The sequence below is a fragment of the Rattus norvegicus genome, chromosome 7 (assembly GCF_021556685.1).
Source record: "Rattus norvegicus strain SHRSP/BbbUtx chromosome 7, alternate assembly SHRSP_T2T, whole genome shotgun sequence".
NCBI lineage: Eukaryota > Metazoa > Chordata > Mammalia > Rodentia > Muridae > Rattus > Rattus norvegicus.
Genome location: NC_141540.1, coordinates 120,004,398 through 120,026,259, shown reverse-complemented (window position 1 = coordinate 120,026,259; position 21,862 = coordinate 120,004,398). Strand labels below are relative to the sequence as shown.

The following is a 21,862-nucleotide window of genomic DNA, read 5'->3' as shown; positions in this document are numbered from 1 at the left end:
CTCACGACTCCGCCCCCGGACCCCAGGTCACTCCTTTCTCCAAGTTTGGAGTCTCGCTCTCTCACTGCTTCCGGGCCACAACGACCCCCGGGCCGTTCTCCTGCCGAGTGTCCGCCGGTCTGTCTCTCTGCGGTCCACAGTTGAGTGCGGGCTCTTCCTTCCCGCACCCTGCCCGGTCGCCGCGGCGGGTGGCGGGAAGCAGGTAAGCTGCTCCTGCCACCACCGCCCTGGGTATAAACAACCTTTGCTCTCTTAAAGGGAAAAAAAGGCTGCCTAGAAGGGACAGGCCAGAGACAGGCCTTCAGGAACCTGTGCAGGCCAGTCACTAGGAGATGCTCCTTGGAGACTTCTCCACCATACCATTCCCTGACCATCCCTCATGCCTGCTGGAAAACTGACTGGGAACTTGGGGTACCTGGGGACCACCAGGGACTAATGTCCAAAGTTCACTGTGTATAGTGGCTCGATAGGACAACTGCCCTGGACCAGTCTATGCCACAGGGTAAACAAGATACCCCAGCCTGCTCCTCAGCCCTAGAACTCCTGTCGCCGCTCCACACTTTAAGGGTCCTGAGCTTGGACAGCTTCTTCTATCTGCATAACTCTCATTTCTTCTAGCAAATGTCCCTGGTCCCTGCCCTTCCTTCTTGTCAGGCCTTACTATGGGTGCTGCTCTGAGCCCCCAAACCAGATAGAAGTTTTCTCGTCGAAATACTCGGCTGAAAACCAGCCTGGGCATACATTAGGTGTTCATAACTACAGGGCCAGAGAGCCCGTAGGCAATAGTAAGCTGACTCTAGTGTACACCCTTCAGGCTTGGGGAGGGGGAGGGGCAGCTACAGGAAGCCCTGAACACCACACTGAGCTTTGCTCTGCTCGGTTAGTTTCAGTTCAGAGCCGGCACCACTTGAGCACCTACTGTGTGGGGGTAGACAGTTGGTGTGCTTCTTGAAGACATTCCCTTTGCCCAAGACATCTTGTACTCAGCACAGGCACTCACTGGGAGCAGGCAGCCACTTTACTCATTTAAGAAGAAGCCCTACGGAGGGGCTGGGGATTTAGCTCAGTGGTAGAGCGCTTGCCTAGGAAGCGCAAGGCCCTGGGTCCCGTCCTCAGCTCTGGAAAAAAAGAAAGAAAGAAAGAAAGAAAAAAAAAGTCCTGGGGGTTGGGGATTTAGCTCAGTGGTAGAGCGCTTGACTAGCAAGGCCCTGGGTTCGGTCCCCAGCTCCGGGGGGAAAAAAAAAAAAGTCCTATGGAGACTGGGGAAGCCCAGAAGGGTCCCAGCGGCAAGAACCAGAACATCCCAGCCAGGAACAGCTCCTCAGCAGTGGAATCCTGGCTCTGCGGTGGGGAGTTGAGACCGCAGCACAGACTCCTTACCTTTCATTTACTAAAGAGAAGGCTGCTGGCCAGTGTTTGGAGAAGAGACGGCAGAAGATTCCAGAGAGGGGCCAGCCTTGGGGGGATACTAGAGTGGTCTAGAGCTGGCCTCCTAATGTGTAAAGACTTGAGATATCTTGCTTCTAGTCCTAGCCTTTCCCCCACCCCCCCCCCCCATCATCCAGGTCCTACCTAAAACATTCTTTCCGTTTCAGTTTTCCCTCCCTTGGCAATGGGTACATTCTACTGGGTGAGGCTTAGGAAGCTGATGAGTCCAGCTCCAGGAAGCACTTTCTCGCCTCTAGGGAAGTCTCTGATCTCTGGTGCTTCTGCCTTCATGTCCATGGCTGGTCGGCTGGTCGGGAAGGTACCACTAGGTTGGCCTGGCTTATACTCTATGCCTCCTAGGCTCGTCCAGGCCTAGTACTAACTAGCCTGGGGAGGGGACAGCTCCCTGGGCTGAAATAGCAGGTTTCTTTTCTGTCTTTTGGAAATGACCAGAGTGTATTACCAGCCCATCCAAGCCCTTGCTAGCCCCTCCCTCCTGTCTCCAGTTCTGGCTTTCTCTGCAGCCAGACCTGGGGACCTTCTGGATCTGAGCAGATAGAGTTGCTGTACTTCTTGGCTGGGTGACCTTGGTGTTGAATCATTGAGGATTGGAAGCCCTGAAGGTTGGATCACAGGCGATTCCGTCAAAGAATGTTGTAATCAGAAGCTTTGATTAGTAAATTTAAATTTTTTTAAAGTTTAATTTTATGCATACACGTGTTTTGCCTGCATGTGTGTCTTTGAACCATGAGATGCAGTGGAGGACAGATTATTGTGAACCACCATGCGGGTGCTGGGAATTGAACCTCGTTCTCTAGAAGGGCAGCCTTAAATTAACCTCTGAGCCAGCTCTCTAGCTCCGTCACAATTTTTATTGACTGCGTGCGTGTGCACACATGTGTGTAAAGATCACAACTCTCGTAGGGCAGTCGGAGGACAATGGATGGGAGTCAGTTCTCTCTCTCCTTCCACCAGGTTGGGGTTCAAACTCAGGTTCTCATGCATGATGGCAGAACCTTCATGCACTGAGCTGTTTTGCCAGCCCCCTTTTTTATTTTTTTGGAGCCAGTCCCACAAAGTTGTCCAACTAGTCTTGAACTTGTGGTGCTCTTGTCTCTCCAGTAGTAGATATTATAGTTATATATGGCCAAGAACCACTCAAAGGACCATGGACTTTAGAACTGCACAAAAGTACCTCAGAGGTCACTAGCCAACCCCTCCCTGGGCCCTTCCCTAAACTATGAGCCTGTTTATCTATCTCAGCCTCTGGGGCTCACGGTATCAGATCTGTGATTACCTGCATCCCCAAAGAACAGCCATTTGGCTTGGGGTGTGGGGCAGGGGGGGTTTTCTCATCGGCACACAAACTGAAAGACCTTGGACAAGACAGCTCACCCCTCAGCCACAAACAGCATAACTTAATAGGATTACAGGAATTAGCGTGTAAAATTCTCAGAAAAGTGCCTGGCATTGTCTGCTGTTATTTTTCAAATGTCTTCCTGACGGAGAGAAGAGCTTTGACTACCCCTGCCTTAGTTGCCCTTGACATTTGTATGGCTGCCTTAGGCCAGAATTTACTGATGTGTCCCTTGGGTCATTCTTCCCTAAGGTCGGTATCTTTGCCTCCTTTTGGCAGATGTGCACACCCCACTGACTGTGCAGTAGAGGCCAGGTCAGAAGGCAGACCGACGTCCTAGGAAGCATTATTGCTGTCTTTCTGCTGTGTACACTGTTGCCTAGAAACTCCTTCAAGGCTGGCCCTTGCTCCTGCCTTCCTGATGGCCACTGAGGAACTGACCAGTCTTCACACAGATTTGCCGGCAATCCCTATGACACTCTGGGTGGCATCTGCTAATGTGACTTGGGCGGATGTGGGCAGGGCAGCTGGTAGGCAGGCCGGGGTGGAGGTCGTTGGCTTCATTCTACTAGTTGAGCCGCTGCCACACAGCTTGACTGTGGCTATACTCGAAAGCCTCCAATTGGTTTCTGCCCACAGCAGCCAGGCAAGGTGTGTTTTCCTGGGGCTTTGGTGACTTCCTTGCCCACCCCTACTTCCACAGTTCAAAAGGCTTCAAGGAACCCTGGGGTGGAGCTGAAGCAGGACTCCCTCCTGCTGCTGCTAGCCCTGGGAGAATATGTGCTCTTGGTCCCAGCTGGGAGCAAAGCAGGCCAGTTGACAAAACTGGAGAGCAGGCTCAAGTGGCTAGGACAGTCTGCCATCTCGATGTCTACTCCCTCTAGACAGCTGGTCCAGTCTCCTGCTCACAGGACAATTCTGAGGACTTGGGGAGGGGGAGACTACTGGCAGCAGGCCCTGAAGCATGCCAGGGTGGGTGCCTTCCCTTGGCTGCCCTACGGGTAGTAGAGGTCACAGAAGGTGTCCCAGGGTAACAGAGCTCCTCTGCTTCACTTGACTTCTGCTAACAGATGAGCGGCCTGCCCTGTGGTTACTGCAGAATGAACTCTCATCAGTGTCCCAGAAATGGAAGTGTGGCTTTGAGGTCTGGGAAGCCCCACTGCTCTGGTGTGGTCCTGGGGTTCCTCATGTAAGACAGAGACAATACTTCCCAGGGTACCCATGCTAAGACAGGTGCAGGCTCCAGGGACACCCTTTGTTCCCCAGCTCCCCAAGAGTGCAATACTGGGTGGGCTTCAGTCTCCCAGGTTTCTACCTGGGCCGTGCCTGGCTCAGGAGATGTGCATAGAGATTGATGAGGGCAAAGCCAGAGGAGAGGTGGCTCCCTGGGTACCAACCCTGTGGCCTTTTCAAACTAGGAATCTAGAAAGGGAGAGCAAGCCACTGACTTTGGAACCAGCACACACAATTCATGGGACTCTCCCAGTTCATGGTCCCACAGCCCCAGGGCAAACCTCGTCTATCCAGTGGCCTAACAAATTCTACTGGAGACACATTTCCGAGGCCCCAGGTGGGAACTTGAGGCCGTTTTGAGAGAGGGCGGGTGCTAGGACAGGTGCTGTGTTGGGGAGAGAGGGTGGGTGTTAGGACAGGTGCTGTGATGGGGAGAGAGGGTGGGTGCTAGGACAGGTGCTGTGATGGAGAGAGAGGGTGGGTGCTAGGACAGGTGCTGTGATGGGGAGAGAGGGTGGGTGCTAGGACAGGTGCTGTGATGGGGAGAGAGGGTGGGTGCTAGGACAGGTGCTGTGATGGGGAGAGAGGGTGGGTGCTAGGACAGGTGCTGTGATGGGGAGAGAGGGTGGGTGCTAGGACAGGTGCTGTGATGGGGAGAGGGCGAGTGCTAGGACAGGTGCTGTGATGGGGAGAGAGGGTGGGTGCTAGGACAGGTGCTGTGTGGGGAGAGGGCGAGTGCTAGGACAGGTGCTGTGTGGGGAGCCTCTCGTCTTTTTCTTTACAGTCCACCCTGAGATGCCTTCACTCGGAATGTCCAGTGTAGGCCTGACAGGGTGTCCTGCCCTGTGGAACTCAGATGTGTCATACCCAGGTCTCCACAGGATCTAAGGAAAGGGTTTTAGTACCCAACCTCAGATTAGGAACTGCCAGATGAGACAGAGTGAAAGTGTTTCCTCAGATGTGGGACTTCCTAGAGCCTGCAGCCATGAAGCTGCTCACTGGAGAGGGTAGACAGCCTGTGCCTCTCACTGCAGGGGCTCTAAGCCAGCTCCTCACTGTACCCCACTGGCAGGTTGTCCTTGCTGTGTGGTTTCTGCACCCTACTTGGGCACAGCCTTTTACTACACCAGGCGAGGGGGAGCGGCATGGTGCAGGGCTTCTGAGCAAGCAGTGTAGGCAGGGGGAAGCACAGAGGTCTGTAGAGTGCAGGAGGAAGTGAGTAGCCGGGAGCTTCCTTTCAGCTTCTGCAGCAGCTAGATCTTTCAGTGGCCCCTCATTCTCAGCTACAACAGCTCTGGGTCACCACAGACCAATGTTTCCTGCGTGACTCAGTAGCAGCCACTGGCCCCAGCAGGGCTTGGGGCTAGGATGGGTAGATGGGAACGGATCTACAGGGCAGTCCCTAGGCCCCCAACTCCTGAATCGTCCCTAACTCCCTCACCCCATGAGGGTGCACGAACAGCTAGTCCAGGAAAAAGTCATTTTATTTTCATAAATACTCCCATGGTCACCCTTACTGACCCTACTTTGATCACAGATGGGTGGCAGATGTGAGGTGCTCATGGGAGGCCCCAGCAGAAGCTGATAAATGAAGCACAGAACTCTGGGAGTTCCATGGCCCTCCAGGGGGCATGTCCTCTGGCTTTGCTTTCAAGTTTCCATGGTCCCTAGGAGCCTGAGAGCAAAGGGAGGCCTCTGGAGGCACTGGGGGCTGAGTGGAGAGCTCCTTCAGCTCTGTGACCACAGGGCCATTCCAAAAGAAAAGCAAAGAGCCAAACCACACACCAAGTGCAAACAGCTAGGGCATGGGCGTCACCCCCAGTCACTGGGTTCCCACAGAGGAGGCCTGGGCTGGTCCCAGTTCCAGCATGGCCTCCAAGTTATGGCTGGGCCTTTCCATAAGGCATAAAAGACAGGTGAGGACAACCCCACCTCAGGCTGGGGTTCAGGGCTGGGCCTCACAGCCATGCTTCTTCCCTCACCCCAGAGTCCTTTCTAGGGCATACAGCCCCTCCCTGCTCCAGGCTCCCACTGGTGATGGAGGTCCCAGCAGCTATGGCAAACCCAGGCACAGCCTCCTGCTGGGTTTGGCTCAGCAGGGGAAGAGGGAGGGGGAAGAGTCACTGGGGGCCACAGGAAGGAGAGAAGCACCAGGATGAACAGGTACAGGTCCTGCTGCCCCTCCTCTCTCCAGCCCCTGTCCTAGAGGCTTCCCCAGGTTTCTGGTGGGGGGAACTGATCCACATCTCCCATCTCATTGTAGGTCTGGTCACCCATAGTGAAGATGAGCTTGTAGCGGAGGCGGACCTTCTCCTGGGGCACAAATGGCAGAAGCACAGCAGTCAGAGCGTGCGGAGGGGAAGGGAAGTTAATGCCACCCTGGGGTACTGCCCTGTCATAGCTGGGCCCTCACCTTCTGGGGGTTAGCAAGGAGCAGGACCTGGGTGATGGCGGAGGGGTGGACGATGGGGTTAAATGCTGGCAGCTCTGTGCCGGAGGGTGGCTGCAGCCTCACCTTCATGACCTGAGGGCGGGAGGTAGGTAGTTGGTCAGACAGCCCCTGAGGAGGAAGTAGCTCCTTTCCCAGAGTCTCAGGAATCTCTCTGGCCTCCCACCCCTTCCCCAGCTCCCCAGTGAAGGATATACTATGCTCAGGCAGCTGGCTGCCCACCAAGTCTAAGGTCACCCTGCCTTGAGGGAGGAAGGCCTCCCTGGTCTGCCCTGTCACCTTGGGGACAGCTGACTGGAAAACAATGTTTCGGATGGGCTGGGGAGCCGTGCTCAGCATAGAGACCACCACCACCAGCACATCAGAGCGTCCGGGCAGTGGGTCGCGAGCAAAATGGAAGAGGACACGGAAACCATGCTGGTCATAAACGGTCACTGGCAAGATGCTGCCTGTTGGGAGAAGGGTAGGATGATCAGTGGGTGGAGCCAGATCACACCGGGTCTGGCCTCCTAGAGGCGGGACACCCACCCTGGAGCCAAGTCACAGCCAGGCCCTTCCCAGGCTGGAGTCAAGGGCTCTGTTCTAAGTCTGGGTCATGCATTCTTTGGGGTTAGAGTGAGTTCTAGTGCTAAGGAGGACAGGGAGGGCTTGAGGCTCTTGGTCACAGCTTCTGAGAAAGTTAGTCAGCCAGTGCTACCGACTGCTCCTGGGTGAGAAATACTTGGGGCCTCCTCCTGGATCTTTCTTTGAGGCTCTGTTTTATAATCATAAGGAGCTTTCTCGTTCTGACCTCCTGCCCTCCCTAGGAACGAGGGGTCAGGGTTCAATTCTAGGAGCCCTCTCCTGTGTAACCCAGAGATTAGAAAGCAGTCTTTCCTCACTCAAGGATGGGAAGGCCCTTGTGTAGGCTAACATTGGAGTCAGCAGTGACGGGCTCTGGGGACAAGGGCTGACCTGGCCCAGTTCTTCCCACCCTACCCAACCCTTCCCCACTCACTGGGTTTGATAGACTCCAAGGGCACAGTGATGTTGGTTAAGGAGAGCTCAGTGGGTATGGCCTGAGGCTGAGGCCCAGGGGGCTCTGGGGACGTGGTGTGGAGGAGGCTGGTGGCTCCTGGACTGGGCGAGCTGCTCTTGCTCTGCAGGTCACGGAGGGTGAGCCGGGGGGCTGGCTGCTGCTTCTCCCTTAATGGGGACAGTGTATTAGCACGTGGTTTTCTGGTGAGCTACCCACCACTGTGCCTGCAGGCAGCTTTGAGCACCTTCATCAGCACTGAGAGCCTCCCCCACTCCTTTGCCTCAGCATCCCCCGTGCTGAACCCCCTTCTATCTTCTGGGGCGTGCTAGTGGGCACAGTGCCCATTCTCATCAACTTGTATGTAGTGTGGGACCATCCTTGGGCACACCCTCATCACGGTGGGTGATCCAAATGCTGGACTCCCAGGAATTACAGGGGATGGCGACTCCCTGCTGGGCCCAGAAGCTGCTGGCTTGCTGGGACAGGAAGGGCCCTGGCAGTGGCAGCACTCACCACCGCACTTGCTGGGCTTCCGGGGGCAGTGCCTGTTGCATAAGGGTTTTCCCCAAGAGGTCCAGGTCATCCAGGCCGCTGCTCGTTGGTGGGGGTGCCTGGGCTGGGGGTCGGCTGTCCATGCAGGGGGCCTGGGCTGGAGGAGGGACTGAGGGTTCAGTGCCATCTGATGACTGTGGGCAAAGGAGACATAATGAGACTCTCCAAAGTGTTAGCATCACCACCTGAGTCCTGAGGCCCTCTCTTCCCTGCAGGTTACATCTGAGACAGCTACAGCAGAGAAGACAATAGACCACCTTTCTATGGGCAAAACACTGGGCCTATGTGGTTCTCCCCACTGCAGGGACCCTAAGTCACCTTTTTAAGGGAAGAAGAGCTTAACTTTGAAGGCAGGACTGTGGTCCTATCAGGGACCCTAAGAAACTGTTGGGCTCTTCCCTAGGATGGTACTGCCCTGTCCCAGGACTCTTGTCCAGGATCCAGCTGACTGTCATCTCTCAGGCTACTGTCTCCAGCCTCCCTTCCCTGGATCCATCTATCTGTCTGTCTGTCCATCTGTTTGCCTGTCTGTTGTGGCTGAGCCAGTGTTCACCCTCTTACCTGGAAGCCGTTCCACCCGACACTATCTGAGCTGGGAGCTGAAGGTGGTGTGGGGTCACTTAGGCCTGTAGAGAGAGCAGGGTAGCTGGCTGGACTGGTGGGCAGAGGCAAGGATGTGCTGCCTGGGGCTCCCTGGATTCCTCCCTTCCTTAGAGGCTCAGGAGTGAAACCCTCAGTTTCAGAGGGAACCGGCAGCAGAGCAAAAATAGAAAGCACCCTCCCGGCAGCCATCCTGAGCCCACACTTGCTTCCTCTCCTTCCAGCAAGGCCCCACAGAAGCCAATTTCTTGGTAGGAGCTGGAACTTTCACCTCGGTCCCTCGGGAGCTAGGAGCAGGAGCTGAGGTTGTGAGGAAGGAAGGAGAGTCTGACCTGCTGTGTCAGGTGAGTATCTGTGGGCAGAGTGCTATCCTGGGGGAGCCTCCGTGTCCATGTGTGGACAATGGGAGGTAGCTCAGGCAGGCGGTGAGGCTCTGGCATAAGTCAGTAAGGCCAGTTAATTGGTCCTGGAGGGCCCTGGGGACCAGCCTGCTGGCTGGCAGAGAAGTCAGCATGATCCCTGTCTATCCTGAACACCTAGCCAAGCTTGCCCTGTACTTGTCTTGGACAAGTGTCCCTGTTTTTAGCAAGTGCTTTCCAGCAGGCGGGCAGCAGCGGCCAGCTCTCCCATGGCATTCCTTCAAAACCACAGGGAGGCTGGGCATGGTGGCACACACCTTTAATCTCAGCACTCGGGAGGCAGAGGCAGGTGGATCCCTGAGTTCAAGGCCAGCCTGGTCTACAGAGTGAGTTCCAGAACAGCCAGGGCTACACAGAAACCATGTCTCAAAAAACAAACAAACAAAATCCCCAACCAAACAAACAAACAAAAAAGCCAAAGAAAACAGAGTTCACTTTTTCTCTTTTACTGTTCCCAGGGTACTGGGCTCACTAGGAGTGGAGCTTACTAAATCCTGTCCTTGCTGTCCTGAGAACCCAGGGAAGGAGAACCCACTGATCCTTCACCAGGGCAGCTTCACTCTGGGAATTGCCCCGCCTCTCAGTCAGCCCTCCCGGCCAGCCCTCCCCTCCGCCAGGCTGACCTTGTTCTCAGGCTCCCTGAGCCACGGCTTCACCCAGTATAAGGAGGGCCATGACCTCCACTGGCTTCCCAATGGAGTGTGCACAGAATGCTGGTGGCAGCAGGCTGCCCCTGCACTGTCCTCTTCCTTACCCAAAGACATGAGCTCATCATCGAGCAAGGACACTGAGGCACTCAGTTGCTCTGGACTGTTCTGGTTGCCAGGGCGAGTGGGCGTGGCTGGGTATGTGGTGCCGGAGGAAGGGAGGTCCAGGCCTGAGAGGTCCAGCAGGGCTGAGGTGCTTCCTGAGTGGAAAAGAGTGGGGCAAGTCCTGGGGGCCACTCAGAGCAGCAGGGGAGAGCACAGCAATCCTCGCCCCTTTTTCTTTACAGGGCTCTTGGCCCCTAGCAGCCACTCCAGCCTGCCTAGCCCTGTCTTTAGCATATGCCACCTTTGTTCAGAATCAACCAGCTTTGCTTAGGGTCAGAGACATGTCAGAAATGTGACATTAGTGTGACCGCAGGGCAATACTAACTAAGGCCCCTAAGGTGGACTCCAGACACAGCTTTAAGAGATGGCTGCTGCTCTCTCATACCCAAAGGCTCTGCCCCTGCTTGGCTGACTTGGAGAGGTCCTCCCCACTTGCCATTTCTGTGACACTCCTCGTGCCCACCCCACCCCATGCTGCAGTATTACCCAGAGTGGAGTGACATCGGCCACTTTGGTATCTAAAGCTCTGTCCTTTTCTGGTAGTCTAAGCAGGCCTAGGGGATGCCCCGCCCCCGCTTCATCATGAGATGAAGTGTTTTTCCTTCTGTTTCATGGCAAACTTGGGCTCCCTTCTCCACAGCTTCAGGCTCCACACAATGCCTCAGCTCCCTTCTCGGGACCTTCATGGTCTTAAGGGGCCAGGGTCAGCTGGAGGTCATGCCACCCTTCACCCAGGGGGGCCCCCCCAGAGCACTCCTGCTCTCTTCTTACCAGGAATGGAGCCGGCTGTGGCTTCACCATTGAGCTCCTCACCCCGGACCAGCTGCTTGTACAGGTTGATCACCTGGGTGAGATTGTCGTTAGCCTGCAGGATCTCAGCTGGAACAGGGAGGAGGGAGAGGCTGATTGAAGGAGCGGTGGAGCCTCTGGGTAGGGGAGAGGAGCCGCACCCACCCCAAAGGCTATGTAAAGGGGGTGGACCAGGCGCCCCACTGCATCTGTGGGGTCCAGACAGCCAGGCTGCTGTAGATACTTGGAGGTGGAGGTATATCCAGAAGGTCCAGGGATAGCCAGGTAGGGAGCTGAGTGAGACAGAGGGGCCTAAGTGACTGGGCTGGGGTGATCTGACACACTGGTGGTGTGACCTGAGCTAGTCATTTTGTTTTGGAGATGAGAGAGTGCTCCCTCCTGGGCAGATGAGAGGCCTGCACAGGACCTGTTCATGGGGTCTCCAAGAGCAGTCTGATGTCTGTGGCCTTCTCAGATCAGTGCTGGAGAAAGGGGGCCCTCTCATGGTAGTTCCTTCCAACTGTGGGTGTCTAGCAGGGCCTGCAAGTGGGAGGAGGTAGGCCAGGGTTGGGCCTGATCTTGGCAGTTGCCTGGGGCTCACCTAAGGCCTCATCATTGTCTTCTGTGTCACTGGCCAGTCGGAAGAGTGTGGGCCGCATGCGCTCACAGCGCTGGTACAGTTCCTGAGTGGAACAGGATAAGTAGACAAGGGTTATGAGTGGGCCAGGTGTGGGCTGGTAGTGGGCTGGGCCGGGAGTGAGTTGGGAGTGGGCCGGGCTGGGAGTGAGTTGGGAGTGGGCTGGGCCAGGCCGGGCCGGGGCAGGTGCACCTTCATGAGGTCCTCACTGCTGCTGGATGCAGCACCCTGGCTGTGGCTCATCACCATCTCTGTCAGCAGCTTCACATTGTTGTTGACCTCCTCAATGGCATTTACCCGCTTTGAGATCTTCTCCATCCGCTTCTGGTCCTGCAGAGCAGCAAATGGCCAAAGGCTGTCTCAGGCCTCTGGAGATGACAGTACATGAGTCTGGGAAGAGGGCTGGATGGGCAGGACTTCAGCTGTGTGGCCAAGCCCCGCTGACACTCAGGACAAGTACTCTCTCCAAGAAGCAGTGTACACCATTGTGCCAGTTCCTACCCTCCTGCCAGAGTCCTCGATCTAGGCCTCTGCACAGGCGAGTCTGCAGAGGTGGCCCTTAGTTACAACTGCAGCTTCTAGAATCATGACTGTGGCCCGCATCACTTCTGTCCTCCTGAAGACAACTCGGCACTCACAACCCAGAAACAAGTATGGTGTCCCTCCTTGGTCTGCAGGTGCCTGGCAAGTGTGCAGGGTCCGTGGCCTTTACGTGCAGCCGTAGGAGGCAGCCCCACTCTTTCAGCCCCTTCTGCTCCCCAGTGTCCTTCTCTGCAGGAGGTGGGCACATTCTTGGCAGTCTCACATGGCTTAGCGCTTTAAGACTTCCCTGAAGTAAGCAGTCCAGGCCATGACACACTCTCCTGCTGCAGGGGAGGCAGAGTAGCCCCGCCAGTCGATCTGGGACCCAGGCTTACCCTGACCATGCTGCATGGCTAGACCTTGCCTCTGAGGAAGAATGAACTAGCAGTCTCTGTGGGCACACACTTTTAAAACGTGGAGAAATTTGTTGCTGTATTAGTGAGCTGGGAGATTTCAAGGAAATTATGGATCATTTTCGAGGAAAAAAAAATCACCTGATGATCCGGATACACAGGGTTACAGGTGGGTAGTCACCTTGGGCACAGGATAGGCTGTCTCCTGCCTCAGAGGTACCTGCCATGTGGCCTTGACCCTGCATTTCCTGCTGTCAATTCTTAGCTCAGAGAGAGCTGTTAATATTTGGCCTCTTCTGTCTGGCTTTTGAGTGCTAAACTGAAATCTTGTTTGGTTCCTGACAAAGTTTCACTCTGTAGCTCAGTTCAACTCAAGGCCATCCTCCTGCCTTAGCCTCCCCAGTGTTGGGATTGGAGGTGTGAACCACCCTGCCCATTGCTAACACCTCTTGAAAAATTTATGTTTTGAGACAGTCTCTCTCTACATAGCCCTGTCTTGGAACTCACTGTAGAGCAGGCTGGCCTTGACTCACAGGAGTTCCTCCTGCCTCTGCCTCCCAAGTGCTAGGATTAAAGGTGTGAGCCAGCATGCTGGCTTGGCCTTCTTAAGTTTCAGTGTACGCGCCTATCATGCTAGCTTACACATTAAACATATACTAACATCTGTGTTTTGCTCTGTGTGTGTGCAGTCTATCATATACATACATACTTACATATGTATTTAAAAATATTTTAAGGTTCAGGGTTTTTTTGGGGGGGGTATGCTACACTAAGTTATGGCCCTAAGCCCCAATATGTTCTCGAAGTACTTTTAAAAATGTTTGCATTTATTTATGTGTGTGTGTGTGTATACATGTGCTATGGTGTATACTTGGAAGTAAGGGCACTTGTGGGTTCCTTTTTTTTTTTTTTTGAAACATGGTCTTGCTATATGGCCCAGACTAGCCTCCTGCCTCAGCCCCTGGAGTTCCAAAATTAAATGCCACCAATTCTTGGGCCTCATTACTAACAAATACTGGCCGCTCAGACACTCATGCATCTCAGGCTCTTTCAGGCTACTGGGCAGCTCTTCCTCTAAGCATCAGCCACTGAGCACCTGTCAATTCTTTGCTATGGTAGCTGTCCTGCTGGGCCACTATGGGACATCATATGTACATGTTTACATCACATGTACACACACACAGCTCCTGCCTGGTGGCCCAGCTCCACACCCCATCCCTTCTACACCAGGTCAGCCATTACCTCCTGCACCATCTCTTTGATGAGCTTATTGGCAGCCCGGAGGTCTTCGGGGTGTGAGCTCTTCAGAAGGCGGGCCAGCATCTGCAGAGACAAGTAAATGACTGTGGGCAGCACCGGGCCGGAGCCTACAACCCAGCTCCTCAGTTACTGTTTGTAGGACCTGGGGAAGATACTAAAGCTCTTCGTGAAATGGTCAAAACTGATCGACACCTGATAGACGTCCATGCGGGTAACCGAGGAACTGCGCATACTCTCCACAGAGCATAGCGGAAGGGTGTCCTGAGCATATGGCCCCTCCCTACAGGCCCCTAGGAGGACACACCAGAAACTACAGTGGTAGCCTTGGGACCTGGCTGGGAACTTATTTCAACAGCTCCTCTGCACGCAAATGCTCTGTTAACTAATCACTAGTACAGACAGATAAAGCCATGCAGCTCCTCAACCAAGCCCTGGGTTATGAACTCTGCTTACTGAAGCCTGCATGGGTCCGTGCATTCAGCAGGCTCCCACATAGGAAACCACCTCTCCGGGAATCACATTCAGCACAAGCCTCTGCTTCAGAGACCAGAAATCTCTACCCGAAAGCAGCTACTCAGCCTTACCTTGGACTTCTCCTCATCTTCAAAGATCACATTCTTGGGCCGGGGAGGGGGGAGGGGAAAGATGGCATCCTCTGGAAGCTTGGGGTCAGACTTCACGATCCCTGGGGAAGACAGTAAGTGTCAGCACCAGGGAGAGCAGGAGAGGATCTGGAGTAGGGTGCCAAGGTCAAAGGGAGGTCACACTTTATCAGCTCCCGGCTTGGGACTTTGATGGTGGGACTTCTGACTTGCACAGTAAATGAACCCCAACACGCAGGCGCCTGTGAGGTAATAAAGCAGCCACTTCCCTAGAGCTGGAGGTGTGGGTGGCTGTGAGCTACCTTACATGAGTGCAGGAAACCGAACTTGGAGCCTCTGGAAGAGCAGCAAGTGCTCTTAACTGCTGAGCCATCTCTCAAACCCCCATACATATTTTTTGGGTGTAATTACTTTTGAGTTCACTATGTAGCTCAGAGTGGCCCTTTCACTTCAGATCCTCCTGCCCTCACTTCCTAAGTGCCTGAGTACCGACCTGGGCTTGTAGAGCTCCATGCATGCTAGGCAAGCTCCTTCCCAGTAGAGCTACAGTCCTAGTTCCTGGGCAGCCATGTTTTGAGGCTACTCTCTGAAGGTAAACTTGCCCATACCAGCATTTTTCTACTCAAACTGGCCATAGGCACAGGCACAGAGAGGCTTCACTGGCTGTGTTCTAAGACATTAAAGGCAGACCTGTGGCCTTGCCTGCGGGAGCCTGAGACTGCTGGAGCCCATGCTGCGGGAGGAGCTGATACCGGCCCCACCACACAGAGCGGAGCGGGGGGGGGGGGGGGGGTGTCACTCACCCTGCTTCTTCAGCATCTGGTAGGCTTCGGCAATCTTCACCTCCTCAGGGAGGCCGACTGTCCAGCTGTACAGCAGCTCCAAGATCTTATTCTTCACCTTCTCTGATGTCCGGGAGCCCAAGTACTTCAAAGACACACAGAAGGGAACTTCTCTGAGACTGCTCAGCCACCCTCACTTGAGCCCTAAACCTGCAGCCTTTTAGATGCCTCTGGAGTCCTCCTATGCCCTGCAAGGAGCACTTGACCACCCACTGGCTGTGTCAGGGCTCTGGTGCAGGGAAGAGGCCCAGAGCAGGACCACCTACCTACTCAGTGCATAAAGACTGAACCTAGAGACCCCAGCAGGGAGTCTGGGGCTCCAGGTAGAGGAGGGAAGGGCTTGTGTGCAGCCATGAGGCCCCATACATCAGCTCCAGCAGCAAACTAGGCCAAGAGATGTGGCTCTCACTGCATAGTTCTCTCCTGGGAGACACAGGGCTGCACGGCCCACTCAGAGTCTGTTCAGAGGAAGGTGAAGGGGGCTGGGCATCAGATAGGTACCCAAACTGACCTAAGTCCAATAGGCAAAGTGTGGCCCATTTGCTAACACAACTGACTCATGTTTGTGGCTTTAGATGCTGAGGCGCAAGGGAACCACATCTAGGTGATGTGGACAGGGAGAAATATCAAACACCTAAGCAGTCTGGGCTGGGCACACCCAAGTGACAGCATGTGTGTGCCCTGGGATCAGCTCTCCCTGCATGCTGATTGGTTCCTCAGAGGCCTAGGCTGTCCTGACTCAGTCAGGTCCTGGAGAGGGATTTGTGCTGAGTTTCTAATGGGGACCTTCTTTCTGCAGCCTCCATCAGAGCTGGCACTCTGGACCTGGGCTATGACGCACCTTGGGAGACACAACCTTGATGAGCTCATTCAGGAAGCGGAACTTGCCCACTTCGTCATGGAACCTCTTGCCACAGCTCTTCATGCATGTTTCCAGAACCTGGAAGGGAAGCAGTGAGGTAGCCCCCATCTTTGCCAGGGCCCAGAGGAAGGGAATGACCCTCGAGGGCACAAGATCCTGAGGTTCACGGGTCTCTGAGACTGTTCATCACCAGCCTAGAGCACTGGGTCAGGGGTCTTCTAGTGACCAGCACTGCTCAAGCTGCTGGACCATAGGCTCCTCCATGGCTTGACCATGCATCACTTGGATATGGCCTTCTTACTATTCTTATTTTTAGAGACAGAGTTTCTCTGTGTAGCCCTGGTTATCCTGGGACTCATTCAGTAGATCAGGCTGCCCTCAAAGTCACAGAGATCCACTTGTTTCTGCCTCCTGAATGCTGGCATTAAAGGTGTACACCATCACTGCTCGGCAGTTTGACACTACTTTGGCTTTTCCTAAAGCCAGGAGATCACAAGATCCCCACATACTTATGGAAGAAACCCCAAACAAAAACTAACCTGTTGAAACCTGCACAGTTACTTAGAGCAGCTTCCCCTTAGCCTCAGACAATCTTGTTCTGAGGTAGCTGGTGTGTGGGCTATGAAGGGAGTCACAGTGTCCCTCCTCTCTTGCTTCTGGTGTATCCATATCCTCAATCCTGAGCCTCTCTTACTGCAAAGGATAGCACTGCCCGGGGGCTGCAGGTCCCATGTGGTCGGGATGGCCCCTGCAGAGAGCCTGGGAGCTTTACAAACACAGACTGCAAAACACACATGCTGATTCAGTGTGTTTAACATGTATCTTGGGGAGGTGCCCATTGTGCAGCTGAAGTGAAGAGTGCCACCACCATCAGAGGCCCAGCTGTGACAAGCCTAACTCACTGCTGCTGTTAGGTACCTTGTGGGTTGGCCCAGACCTATATCCTGGATCATCTGGTCACAATCCCCTTGGGCTCCTGAAACCCCAGGACCTTTTCTTACCGTCAAGGCCTGGATGGCTTCCCATTCCTGTGGGGACTGGATCTTGTGGGCCAGCAAGCGGGTAGCAAGTGGAGGCCTGGGTAGGAGGAACAGAGTCATGACCGACAAGGTACCTGATTCACTCATTACATCAGCCTGTAGCACTTCAGCCCTCTACTGGCCCTGCGAAGCACATACAAAAGCCCATGTGTCTCCAGATCAGACAGGACCTGGGATGGTGACAGCCAGTGCTAGGCGTCCAGTAAAGGCAAGGCCTTCAAGAGATGTAAACCTAGCCCCCTTTGGCTTTAAGAACAAGACATGGGCCTACAGAAGTTGCTTATTGGTAGAGCCATTGCCTAGCATGGGCGAGTGAGGCCCTGTGTCCATTCACCACCATCAAAAACAAAGCAGCTGTGTCCTTGGCCCGCACAGGGATTGGTAAGAACAGGTGGCCATGGCTTGAATGCTAAGGCCATGCAAGGTGGCTCATGGGCAGCTGGGCTCCTTGCTTTCCTCAGTGGCAGAAAACCCTCCATAACCTCCCATATGCACCTCATCAGTGCCATGTTACAGGTAGGAGGCTCAGAGCAAGACCAATCAGCCAGAGGTGGAATTCATTTATCCCACAGCCCATGAACCCCACATCAAGGGGTGCTAGAGTGAAGGACCCGTCCCAGCAGGGAGGGTGGGGGCAAAGCACACTGTGACGAGGTTTCTACAATCCTGGAGCGCCAGGGACCCTAGGACATCCCAACCAAGCCCTCGGGGAGTCACTTCTAGAAGTGGCCCTCAGTGTGCATTTTGGACACTCATTCCAGGTAGATCAGGTTCATTCTTACATGAAGGGCCTGTTGGAGAATGTAGTCTGCCCTCTGGAAGGCCCCGAATTAATCATCAGCCGCACGGTAGGTTTAGACTGACTGACCTTGGGACTGCCAGGGCCCCAGTAAGGGTCAAGGCTGAGCCTCAGTCTCTTCATTTATTAAAAAAAGAGATCTAGGACCGTTCCCCTCAAGAGGGCAGCATACACATAGCCCCCAGCAGAAAGAGACACTGTCTTTGTTAACTGTGACTGCATTTAGAGTGGAAACTGGGTCTCTAGCCTGCCCAAGACCAGGATCTGGAGAGTGCATGGCAGGGACAGAGTGTGTTTTCTTGAGTGTGTGAGCCAAAAGGAGCCACCTACCCCTCAAAGTCTTCGTTGAGCTGCTCACAGAAACCGTTGATGCTGGCCCAGTCCAGCTCCTTGTTCAGGGGATTTGTGGCTCTGTCTGCAGGAGCAGAGAGAGTCAGAATGGGAGAGTGAAATTTCTGCCTCCCTAACTATCCTGCAACGGGCACGGTTAAGAGGGATTGAGCGCGTGGGAGGTGATTCCCTCCACTTGTTGGACAGCCCCCAAGTCTGAGCTCCATTGCAATCAATGGGCAGAACACATACTGCTGCTTACCTCGCTTTCACCCAAGGGCCTCATCTTCAGAGACTACACCCAGGCACCACCTCCCTGTGGTTGTGTCCCACTATGCTGGCTTTACCATCTCTGACTCTGTCCTCAAGAACAGCATTCCAACTCTCCTGGTCTCTGTACTCAGGAAACTGAGGGGTAAGGAAAAGGCCAGGGTCCTATCCTGGAGGAGCTGTAGGCCTGGGCAATTGGCCAAGAGAAGCTAGGCTCTTAAGGTAAGTGGCCAAGAAACCAAAGGAACCAAGAGCTGGACACTTGGATCTGCCTGGGGCCAGGGCAGCTGCCCAAAGGAGTAACAGTCCAGCTAAGTTTAGAAGGAGTTAACCAGGCTGAGGGCTACTCTGCTCAGTTAAGGACATGGGTCTGGGCAAGACTGTACCCTGGACCTCATGCCTAGTTCTGCCAGACCTTGTCCCTGGGGAGTGGCTCAAGAACACCTCTCCTAAGGGTACTTCATTAGTACCCTCTTCAGTTTGCTCACCATGGTTCTGACCCTGACTATTCGTTACAGTGGACTATTATACAATGCTACTGCGACTCCTGCAGAGAACACACCCCTCTAATGGTTTGCTGGGGGATCAGTGACAGGATGGGGCTGAAGAAGCTGGGGTGCAGGAATGAGTAATAGCAAAGAGCAGCAAACGGGACAACCCCCTTCTGGACCCCAACACTGGCTAGGTAAAGAGCTTTGAGGTAAGGAAAGCTTCTTGAATCCCCATTTCCCTACTTGTAGATCTGGACAAAACATAGCTGTGCATGGTGAGGCTGAAGTGTCCTCATGATTTCCAGACACTTCTGCCCAAGCTGTGGGTGCAGAAGATCACAGCCCAAGAGGTGGGGCTGTGAAAGATCTGTAGACAGGAAGAGGCTAGGGCCCTGTATGTGGTACCTGCCCAGTTGGTGCTGCATCTGGGGGCCTAGACACCCTCAGTGCCCGGCACTTAATCTTTATTTATTTTTAAAAATTACAGTGGTGGACAAAAAGCTCTTCTCTCCTGAAACTCACTGGCCCAAACAAAGCATCTTTGACCACTCAGAATAGCGATCACAGAAAGGCTATGAAGACAGGCCAAGCAGGGGGAAGGATGGCAGGAGATGGGGGAGACTGCTCTCTCCCAGGTGCTCAGAAGCAATATGGATGGCCAGAGGCTGAGGAAGCATTCTTTCTTGGTGCAAATCTATCCCAGGAACCTTGTGGGACCCTGCGGTCCTTGAGAGGAACAGATGTCACCAGTGAGCCCCCAGGGACACCAGCAATATCCTGCTTCCTTGGGGAATGCTATACATTTACTGACCTCCTAGTCCCCCACTGAACACTGGGAAGAGACTCCAATCTGGAACCAGAGAGAATGTTCAGGGTACTGGCCTCTCAATGACAACTGAGAAAAGGGCTAGAATAGGAAGTCCTCGAAGTGTCAAAGGCACGTGAACCCCAGCAAGGGTGGAGCCAGTCAATCTGGAGTCAGGAGCCAGGGAAAAGGAAACTCTGACTGCCCAGGATCAGCTTCTCCCTAGCATTGAGCAAACTCAAGAGCTAGAAGAGATAGCCTCCCTCCCCTTCCCCCAACCTCTACTGCGGGGGCTGGGGGGGTCACCTCCCCTGGCAAGTGGCAGGGGAAAGTACTTGAGGGAGAGAGGTGTTTCACAACAGGGCATGACTGGCGAAAATATCTATGGTCCTCCCTGGAAGCTCTACTACCTCTGACCTCCTGAGACCCGTGCAGTTACAGCATCTCATGCAATCCATGGCCACTGCGTGTCTCCTCCTAACCACCATTCAACCCCACTGCCAGACTGACTCTCCTACATCCCCCTCTCCCCGCCAGATGTGGGGTCTGGCATCGACCTGCTGGTTCAACTTCGTTCGTTCAAGGCTGGCTTCAAAGGTGTTGACCATGTCTTCCCACACCACCCCGCACAGATCCTTGCTGTACCTCGAGGCCGAGAGGTTAAACTGAGGATGGACCCAGTGGCTTCCCTGGGTCACATCCAGAAAGGCCTTGGGAGAGACCTGTCACTAGATGGACCAGAAGAGGGAGCCTGCAGCTCCCAGGGGCAGAATTCAGGAATGGGGTTGGCAAAGCCAGAGATTTTCAGCAGTGTGGGACAGGGAGAACAGGGGGTGGAAGTAGGGGCTTGTAAGCCAGAGTTTAGGAAGCTGTTTCTGAGGAGACAGGAAACAAGGGCAGAGGCCTGAGGAGGAAGCTCAGCAGGGGCTAGGAAAGCAATCTGGGATGCAGAGCAAAGCTGGTCTGGGTATAGACAAACAACTTGGATTTCCTTATGGAGTCTTAAACGGGACCCTTCCAAACATTGGGAGTTTCTCCAGACGCGGACAGAGCTGGATCAGATGGGCCAGGAGTCCACCCCTTCCTCGGCTTGGGGAATGAGCAGATCTAAGAAGAGCTGCGGGAACAGGGTTGAAAGACTCAGGCCCTGAGTAAGTGGGGGAGTCCCTTAAGGGGAAGACTCCAGGGTCTGCTCTTTGGTGCAACAGGCAGGGCCTTCGGGGGGTTCGGGGTGCTCCCCGCAACCGGGTCACCCGGTGGGTGGGCGGCGCCCGCTCATGACCAGGCTGCGCAGCTGCTAGGGTCCGAGCCCCGAATTGGGGCGCCGCCCCTCCGGGTCGGGGGCGGGGCGTGAGGAGGGGGCGCGCGGACCCCGCCCCGTCGGGAAAGGGGCCAGCCTCGCGCCCCCGGTTCCGGTTCCGGTCCGGCTCGCGCCCCTCCCGGACACTCACTGATTCGTGCCTCCAGAGTCTCCGGCTCCATCGCGGGCTCCATCCGCCACGGGCCCCCGCCTCGGCACCGCCCCCCGCCCCCCGCCGCTCTCGCGGGAACTCCTCGGCTCCGCCCTCAGCCGGTTAAAGGGGCCGCGTCCGCCCAGATGAGTCGGGCCGCTGCCCTGGGGCGCTGGGCACCATCGAGACGCAGGTGGGGCCGTCCAGAGCGTCACGTCTTTGGCAATCCTCCCCCTGGCGGCTGGCGGAGTCGCTGGTGGGACCGGTCGACGGCCTCGCAGCTCCGGACGCTCAGGCGGGGAAGGAAGAGGAGAGCCTGGGGGTTCCGGACGACACCATAGAAACACCACGGGACGCTCTAACTCAGTTAGCGTCACGCAGACACCCGTGACCACTTCCGGAACAACGCTCCGAAGCCATGTTTATGAGGGTCTCTGAAGTCACTTCCGGAGCCCTCAAGGGGTACTTCCGCTTAAGTAGGAAAATATCAATGTCCCTTAAAAGGGCAACTGAGTACAGTGGCTGCTGCGAACATGATGAGGTTAAGCTAATGTTTGTTTAGCTCTTAAAGCCCCGGGCATTGTTCTGAGCAATTTTTTCCCCTTTGAGACAAGGGTTCACTATGTTTCCCTGCCAGTCCTGAAACTCGCTCTGTAGCCGGCAGGAATTCATGAGATCCTTCTGCTTCCGCCTCCCAAGTGCTGAGATTAAAGGAGTGCGCCACTACGCCCAGCGAAGGGCAAAGTTTTTTTTTAACCCGTGAATTCACACTCAAACCTGGGAGCTAGGTAATGAGTTTGCCTGAGGTCTCTTAAGGGTCAGTGCTTGCACCGGCTACTTCCTTCTGCATTCAGCTTAGAACCCCTGAAGAGCACTTTGCA

At 54.8% G+C, this 21,862-nt stretch overlaps 1 protein-coding gene and 1 long non-coding RNA gene across 5 annotated transcripts; one reads left to right on the top strand and one right to left on the bottom strand.

Moving 5' to 3' along the window:
- Nucleotides 1–32: 32 nt before the first annotated feature.
- Nucleotides 33–16,238, top strand: LOC120093687 (uncharacterized). Of its 2 annotated transcripts, none has more exons than XR_015624900.1 (3): nt 33–202; nt 8,893–8,981; nt 15,733–16,238. It is a non-coding gene; the product is annotated as an uncharacterized LOC120093687 (long non-coding RNA). The 2 variants fall into 2 exon arrangements; XR_015624899.1 differs by lacking the exon at nt 33–202 and adding an exon at nt 6,282–6,930 and having other exon boundaries at nt 8,862–8,981.
- Gga1 (golgi associated, gamma adaptin ear containing, ARF binding protein 1) lies at nt 5,485–21,056 on the bottom strand. Of its 3 annotated transcripts, XM_087556561.1 has the most exons (18): nt 20,982–21,050; nt 19,537–20,647; nt 17,965–18,049; nt 16,797–16,872; nt 15,775–15,873; nt 14,895–15,018; nt 14,074–14,174; nt 13,472–13,552; nt 11,487–11,624; nt 11,259–11,340; nt 10,640–10,747; nt 9,811–9,963; nt 8,599–8,663; nt 7,999–8,171; nt 7,465–7,652; nt 6,747–6,916; nt 6,432–6,542; nt 5,485–6,331 (listed from the first exon to the last, which is right to left on the bottom strand). In XM_087556561.1, exons 5-18 carry the CDS (start codon nt 15,856–15,858, stop codon nt 6,221–6,223), a joined length of 1,689 nt encoding a protein of 562 aa, XP_087412687.1. In that variant the 5' UTR covers nt 15,859–15,873; nt 16,797–16,872; nt 17,965–18,049; nt 19,537–20,647; nt 20,982–21,050; the 3' UTR covers nt 5,485–6,220.
- Between the last annotated feature and the right edge of the window lie 806 nt (nt 21,057–21,862).

Bases quoted from the DNA above. Each gene is read 5' to 3' on its own strand.
- Gga1 (XM_087556561.1), bottom strand. From the start codon at position 15,858: ATGAAGAGCTGTGGCAAGAGGTTCCATGACGAAGTGGGCAAGTTCCGC. The intron at 10,748-11,258 runs GTGAGCCCCAGG...TCCCTGTTCCAG, and splicing joins AGACAATGATGAGGCCTTAG to CTGAGATCCTGCAGGCTAAC. The intron at 8,172-8,598 runs GTAAGAGGGTGA...CTTTGCCCACAG, and splicing joins TCGGGTGGAACGGCTTCCAG to TCATCAGATGGCACTGAACC.